The 7,763-nt window shown below is 39.0% G+C and overlaps 3 protein-coding genes across 3 annotated transcripts; all 3 read right to left on the bottom strand.

Moving 5' to 3' along the window:
* Positions 1-705: 705 nt before the first annotated feature.
* LOC110800742 (uncharacterized) lies at positions 706-3,463 on the bottom strand. The gene is made up of 3 exons (XM_056833235.1): positions 2,216-3,463; positions 1,764-2,112; positions 706-1,639 (listed from the first exon to the last, which is right to left on the bottom strand). The coding sequence occupies exons 1-3, from the start codon at positions 3,086-3,088 to the stop codon at positions 981-983; spliced, it is 1,881 nt and encodes a 626-aa protein (XP_056689213.1). The 5' UTR covers positions 3,089-3,463; the 3' UTR covers positions 706-980.
* On the bottom strand, positions 3,464-5,057 carry LOC130463938 (uncharacterized). Its single transcript, XM_056833236.1, has 2 exons — positions 4,590-5,057; positions 3,464-4,400 (listed from the first exon to the last, which is right to left on the bottom strand). Exon 2 carries the CDS (start codon positions 4,334-4,336, stop codon positions 3,479-3,481), a length of 858 nt encoding a protein of 285 aa, XP_056689214.1. The 5' UTR covers positions 4,337-4,400; positions 4,590-5,057; the 3' UTR covers positions 3,464-3,478.
* On the bottom strand, positions 4,396-7,123 carry LOC110775413 (phosphatidylinositol/phosphatidylcholine transfer protein SFH11). Its single transcript, XM_056831844.1, has 3 exons — positions 6,641-7,123; positions 5,063-5,315; positions 4,396-4,400 (listed from the first exon to the last, which is right to left on the bottom strand). The coding sequence occupies exons 1-3, from the start codon at positions 7,079-7,081 to the stop codon at positions 4,396-4,398; spliced, it is 699 nt and encodes a 232-aa protein (XP_056687822.1). The 5' UTR covers positions 7,082-7,123.
* Positions 7,124-7,763: the final 640 nt, after the last annotated feature.

The following is a 7,763-nucleotide window of genomic DNA, read 5'->3' as shown; positions in this document are numbered from 1 at the left end:
TCGATTCACATAATATACCCCTATTTTTTTCCAAGTTTGCACCAAATACCCCTTAACTGACCTTCCGTTAGTCCTCCGTTAAGTCGTGTTTATAATTCACAGTATACCCCTTTTTATAAACTTAATGCATAATATACACCTATTTTAAAATTAAGTTGCACTAGATACCCAAATTGCAGGAATTTGAATTTAACGGCTAGTTTTTAAACCTAGGAAGCAAAATATAGCCGTTATGTTCTTGCTGCATATAAATGCTACTAGTGTTCACCTCACTTGCATACTTTCCCCTCTCCAAATTAGCAATGAGCTCTCATTCAAAAATCGAATCTTCTTCCATCCCAAATTTAGCATACATTAGAGTTCCTAATAAAAATTGCTATTGCGGGAGAAGATTTGCAATTAGGAGCTCGGAAACGGAAAAAAAATCCGCAAAAGCTTTACTACAAGTGTGATCCTTGTGATAATTTCAAATGGTGCAAAGGTTTTCTTGAGCACACAAGTGATGAAGTTCAGAGCAAGGGAAACAGAGATGATGAAAACAGGGGAATGCAAGAACAAAGCTGGGGAATGCAAGAACAGAGCAGGGGAATGCATGAAGAGTTGAAGCTATTGAAGAAGAAGATCAAACAACAGAAACAGCAAATCAATTTTGCAATAAAAATTGGTGTATTAATGTTTGCATTTCTGATTTGGATAGCAATGAAGTAAAGTTGTAACAAATTTCATGAAATAAAGAGACTTTGTTCCATAAATACTTGTTCAAGCAAATAAGCTTTACATAAACTGAACTTTAAGTGGACAAACACCACTGAACTGCACAAAAAGAGGTGTTCTAAGCATTTCACTGTTTCCAAAAAATGATCTCTGCACAACTGTTTCCAAAAACTGATTCTAACTAAACTGATTCTGACTAAACTGATTTGACTAAGTTAGTTTAGCTTTGTGCACTACAATTCACAAAATATAGCCAACTGAGGTGACTATGCAGCTGCCTTTGACCTCTTCCTTGTGTTTGGTCCCCCATTTGATGTACTTGCTCCTGCTGCACCACTCTTTGAAGTACTTGGTCCAGTGGCACTTGTTCCTCCACTCTTGCATGTTCTTGAGTTGTGACCAAACTCTCTACACTTTCCACATTTCACATTTGTGTTCCTCTTCCCTTTCTTTGGTTCATTTGCCCCTCTCTTTCTCTTCTTAGCAGGTCTGCCAGATGGTCTTTTGATGGTTGGAGGCTGAATGGAAGGAAGGCCAAAGTCAGGCCACTGAGATGGATCTGCCATAGGATGAATATGTTCTGCATAGGTTAGCTTGTATGCAGCAGCCTTGAACCATGGGGATATGAAATCATGGGGGTTCATCCTTTGGTCATATATGACCCTCAGTGCATGCTTGCAGGGGATTCCACAGATCTGCCACTTCCCACAGGCACAACTTCTTGTTGCAAGCCTAATTGGGAAGTTGACATGTCCATCCCTAACCTCAAATTCACCCCCTCCACATGCTGTGGCATAACATAACCTGGACTCAGCTGTCCTCTCCTCTAACTCTTTCAATGCATATGCAGTGAGCTGACCTTCCTCCATGTCAACTGCCTTGTCAAATCTAGCCCCCACCCTCTGCATACACCAACTTCTGATTGCTGTACACCAGACATTAACCAACAAACAACAAGTTCAGGGGTATATTATGCATGAATATGATTAAACAACAAACAACAAGTTCAGGGGTAATATTATGCATGAATATGATTAGAAGAGTTATACCTTCCAATAATGAGAAGACAGGCATGTCTCTGAAGGGCTTTGTGCATGCATTGAATGACTCCACAAAGTTTGTTGTGTTGTGATCACAACAAACAGTAGAGTCAAACTTATGCCTAGACCACTGCTCAATGCAGCTGTTCAAGTATGCAGTGGCATTTGCATTGTACTCACTGATCTTTTCCATGGCCTTACCAAACATATACTCATTGTATGCATTAGCAGCTATCCAAAATAGCTTGTGGAATGCAGATCCACTGAAGCCATTGTTCTTACAATTCATGTATAGGTGTTGGCAGCAAACTCTCCTAGTTGCTCTAGGAAAAGTTTCTCTAACTGCCAACTCAACACCCTACACATCAGCAAACAACAAAAACAGGTTCATTAATATAGAAACATAAACATAAGAAAAAGTAAAGATCAGAAAAGAGTAAATATCAGATCAGTACACATACCTTCATCCTATCACTGATGAAGGTCCAATCATCTCTGTTGCAACCCTCCTGCTCAAACATTTGCCTCAAACATCTCATGAAGTAGGTCCAACTGTCACAACTCTCAGTGTCTACTATCCCATAGGCAAGAACAAAAATTTCATTATTCCCATCTATGCCAACTGCTGTCAGTAGAATGCCCTTGTAGAAACCACTTAAATGAGCCCCATCTATTCCAATTATGGGCCTACAACCCCTTAGAAACCCCCTGACTTGTGCAGCAAATGAGAAGAAGCAAGCTCTGAATTTTGGGTTCACATCCCCACTACTGGCCCCCCATGTTATAAGTGCATGACTCCCTGGGTTTGTTTGCTTAATCATCTCAGCATATCTAGGCAACAGCTCATATGCTTCAGCCCAACCACCATGCAGCTTTCCCTTTGCCATACTCCTGACCTTGTACAATAGCCTCTTTTTCACCCTCAACTGAAACTTCTCCTGTGCATACCTCCTCAATGTCTCCACTGGAATCTCTGGATTTGCCTCTATTTCCCCCAACATATGCTTACACAACCACTCAGAGGTCACTACTGGATTCTCCTCAAGCCTCCCACAAGTTCTGTGGGACCCACTGATCACCTTAATGGCCCAGCTAACATTGTCAAACAACCTACTGGCATGTATCCTCCAGTCACATGACTCCACTGCACACACTGCTGTGTACCTCCTATTATCAGCCCTCTCAACACTAAGCCCAAACCCCTCCTGTATGCAGTAACTTCTCAACACTTCAAGAAATGTGGCCTTATCATGAAAGATCAACCAGGGTTCTAACTTAATGGACCCATATGGTTGATCAGTCCATATTTTGCCATTTTTATAGGCCTTATCCATCTTTGAGGAACCATTTAGACAATCCTCAAACCCCAAATCAGGAATATCATCAGGAATCACCTCATCATCAACATCAGAATCAATCCAATCATTCAGAACATCCTCTTGTTCAGAATCTGATTCCTCATAATCAGAATCCTCACTCTCCTCTTCTGAACATATCTCACCAACATCAGCAAAAACCCCTGGTGTCTTAGACCTTCCTGTACCCTTTCTCCCTTTTCCCTTTCCCTTGGAAACCCAAGTTCCAGCCTTCTTAGCAGTGACTTTGTTAACCCTAAACCCCTCAGGTCTAGCTCTGCCCCCCTTCTTTTTCACTGGCTGAACTTGATCAGGTGGTGCTTGATTGTTAGGCTCATCAGTTTGGTTGTTCTGTGGTGGAGTGGGATTTTATGGTGGTGGTGGAGGGGTGTGATGTTGTGGTGGAGAGGTGGGATGTTCTGGTGGTGGTGTGTGTTGTTGTTGTTGTGGTGGAGAGGTGGGATGTTCTGGTGGTGGTGTGTGTTGTTGTTGTTTTGGTTGGGTGGGTTCTTTCTGTGGTGGGGGTGGTGGGGGTGGTGGTGTAGGTTGTTTGGTGGGTTGTTTAGATGGGGTGGGTTGTTTCTGTGGGGTGGGTTGTTTAGCTGATGCCCTCCTTTTGGGGGTTAGTTTCTTAGAAGCAGGCTTATCCTTGCCTTTTGACTTAGAAGCAACATGATTTGTGTGTTTGGGTGGGGTGGGTTGTTTCTTTGGGGATTCTTGTGTTTGTTTTGGTTGAGAGCAACCTGGAAACACCTCATCAGCATCATCTTTGCTAATGACTCTCACATACTCAACCTTCATGTCCTCACAATCAACAACAGGGACCTCCATAGCCACAGTGTACTCCATTTGTTCCTGTATTTCCCTCAAAATGTCCTCCCTTTCCTGTTGTTTCCTCATTGCCTCTTCCTCCTCTCTTTGAGCCCTCAACAGTTCCTCTTGTCTCTCCTTAAGTTGTCTCTCTTTTTCCTTTCTATGATTCTCAATTGTTGCAACAGCATTCCTAAACACCAATCCTGGTTTATCTGTTCCCTCAACCCAAATTTCAGCAGTGTCTTTACCCCAATTCCATCCCCACAGAAGCCTTAAAGTCTTATCATCATTCAATTCAACCTTACCACAAGGACCGTCAACATACAAGCTAAAGGTACTAGGCAAAAAAACATCTTGCTTAACTGATTCCTCAAAGATATCAAGAAACAACTTCAACAAACGATATTTTTCCATGTCTCCCACTCTAATATCAAAACTATGTGACCCATAACGTAGTCACAACCAAATAGCACTCATCCTAAAGGGAAAAAATAATGAAACTAACATCAATTTTCATTCCAACAACCACAATTGACCAATAACCAACAAGAAAGTTGCGCAATTTTAAAAAAAAAACTGACAATTTCACAAACCCTAACCCTAATCGATTTCGTGAAAAAAAAACAAGTTTACCAGCAAAATTAAACAGAGGAGAAGAGATTATTACCTGGAAGTAGACTAACCAACTTTAAATTCCCGTTTCCTCTTCAACACTAACTCAACTGGAAATCGCCTCAAGTTTCTCCCTTTTTTGTCGCGATTGAAGCAAAATCACAACCCACGAACTCGCCTTTAAGGTGCGCAGCAAAATTCACAAAAATATTGAAGATCTACCCAGAATTTCTAGGGTTTGAGTAGGATTAGAGCTTGAAGAAGAACAGGGGAGAGGAGAGAGAAAGAGAAAAATGTGAACGGTTTTTTTTTTTTTTTTGGTCTTTCTGTGAAAGTGAAGGAAGTCAATGGCGCTAAACCAAAATTAAGGGCAAATAAGTAAAACACCACTAACGGCAGACTAACGGCGTTAGCTAACAGGGGCATGTCATGAACAGTACGGATAAATAGGGGTATATTATGTGAATCGAAACAGGCGAGGGTATTTGGTGCGTTTTTTAAAACCTCAGGGGCATTTCATGAAAAAACCGTTGACAATAAACAAACAGTTGAGAGTATCTGGGTAGTAATTGCTGTCAATCTTCTGAAACTCCAAGAACAAATACCTTGCTTGCTTTGAAAAGCTTGAGGTTCCTAACCCCTTGACATCAACAACTACCGTGGTAGTACCAATTCGCTTCTTCTTCTTCCCTGCTGCAACGGTACACGCAGGGTACCTTAACCGCGAAGTTTTCTCCTGCTCGTAAACATGATGCTTAACCAGTCTTTCCATAGTTGTTACCTGAAGAGGGTGATGATAAAGATCGCAAGTTGTGACAATTAGAACATGTCGCAATACTATATGTAACTAAGACAGTCAATAATAAAAAAAAAACGAAGTATTTATTACTTGTATATGTTTATAATCAGAAACACTTTTTTTTGTAATTAAAAAAATATATTAAGATATAATCTAATAATATTTTTTGTGTAAATAATAGTTCATTAATTTATAATGCTCCATACACGTTTGATGAGTCGCCTCCAAATTTTTGTTGAAGGAATCATGGAGCAAGCACATTCATTATTATTTGATGAAACCATCGTGTGGATGATGGAATTATCTCCAATGTTACTTATTGAAGAACAAATTTTTTTTGGGGTGTAAACAAAGAAATGAAGAGAGTACTTTTTTTGTTTTAATTCTTACTTCCTCCTTTCATTTTTACTCGCAATGTTTGTCATTTTCACGTATGCCAATGTACAAATTTGATTATTAATATCTATAAATCTCTTTAATAAAAATTTATAGAAAGTTAATATTTTGAAAATACTCATTGAGACGAATCTAACAAGATCCCACAACACTATATTTTATCTTACATATAAATCTCCAACAACCGTCAAAGTAAAATATGTGAATAGTGTTAAAAGTCCAAACGTTGCGAGTATTAAAAATTGGAGGAAGCATATAAATTATGACCCGAATTATGTAATATATATTTTTATTTTCCTATAAAAATGATGTAAAGGTGTTTTTTAATTTCCTCTACAAATTATAAATATTTTTAGCATAATAAAAATGATTTTTTTATGTCATTTAACACCTTAAAAAATAATCAATTTTTGTAATTTAACATCTTACTTACTTTTTATTATATTCAAACACCTTTAAAACCAAAAAAATAATAATTAGAAATCAGGTTTTTAAGTCTATGCTATACTTCTAAATAATAATAAGGAGTTGTCTACCATCAAACCGTACCTTGGAAACTATAACATAGTTAAAAACAAACGTTTTTTCTAACAGAAAATAATAATAAGGAGTTGTCTACCATCAAACCATACCTTGTAATCTATAACATAGTTAAAAACAAACGTTTTTTCTAAGAGAAATCGTTAAATGGTATCGATTTTTAAACTTTTTATTGTTTAAGGTGTTTAAATATGACAAAAATTAAGTAAGGTGTTAAATTACAAAAACTTATTTTTTTAAGGTGTTAAATGACAAAAAAACATTCCTAACTTTTTTAAAATAATGATGAAAATCTTACTTGACTGCACGTCAGCGTGCCAAGTCACATTTACGACATATTTTAAAGGCCACGACCTTTATCATTTTCGTACCTGAAGAAGGCCATCAAGGTCTATCATCCCCAACCTCTCAATATAAACTGGATTCCCACTTCTATCCCTACCATGAAACCCATGAGGGTAAAACCTCTGAACATCTCTGAATTCAACAAACTTAAACTCCTTAGCAATGGCATCAACCCCAAACTCCTCCCTCCATTTTAAGTGCTTGATAAATGAGTCTTTAGCTTTCATAATATCATAATCTCTCATATGCAGAAACCGAAGAAGTGTATGAAAATCATGTCGATCATCATTTGGATCATCCCCTACCTGATCTTGGAGTAGTGATTCGCGTAACATTTTTACAGCTTGATTGTCATCATCATTATTATGATCAATATTGTGATCTTCTTCTTCTTCGATGATGATGTTGCCTTTGCTCCTCCAAACTCTTTTGCCTAGTTTATGTAATAACTTTAAAGGTGAAGACATTTTTCCTAGGATTCTAGATCTATAGAATGTTTCACATTTGGACAACTTTGTTGCGATTAAAGCGAAAATTAGAACAAACTTATCTGATTCGATGAACTGAACGAAGAATAATTGTTGCGTCGTGGACACCCACTGTCCTAAAAGACGATTCCGCGCTACCTCCCGGTGCAGTAGAACAGAATGCGGCCGCCCTCCAGGATTAGCGCAACTCCGACGTTGTGTGCACTCACAAAGCCGGATGGAGTCAGAACGTATGCCCAAAACCGAGAGCAATTTTGTGTGAGAGTAAGAATGTGTTTTCGTATTTTGTGTGTATGATTTTCTGTGAGAAGGGAACTGAAACTCTGATTTAAATAATTAGAAGGAAAGCATTGCAACAGACAAAAACGGCTGAGGGAATGAATGTTGCAACAGCCAAAAACGGTCAGAGACATTGAATGTAGTAACGGACGTAATTAATGGTAATTAATCCAACGGTTACGTAATCAATACAGATTCCCGTAACAATGACTTAAGCAAAACGGTCCAGTTACCAAAAAGAATAGGGTTGACCCACAAAACCCACCCCACGCCCGCGAACCGCATTCCCAAGTACCAAGTACCAAGTACCAAGTACCAAGGCCCAAGGCCCAAGGCCCACGGCCCAAGGCCCACGGCCCACGGCCCACGGCCCACGGCCCAC

The sequence above is a fragment of the Spinacia oleracea genome, chromosome 6 (assembly GCF_020520425.1).
Source record: "Spinacia oleracea cultivar Varoflay chromosome 6, BTI_SOV_V1, whole genome shotgun sequence".
NCBI lineage: Eukaryota > Viridiplantae > Streptophyta > Magnoliopsida > Caryophyllales > Amaranthaceae > Spinacia > Spinacia oleracea.
This window is presented reverse-complemented; position numbering and strand designations above follow the sequence as displayed.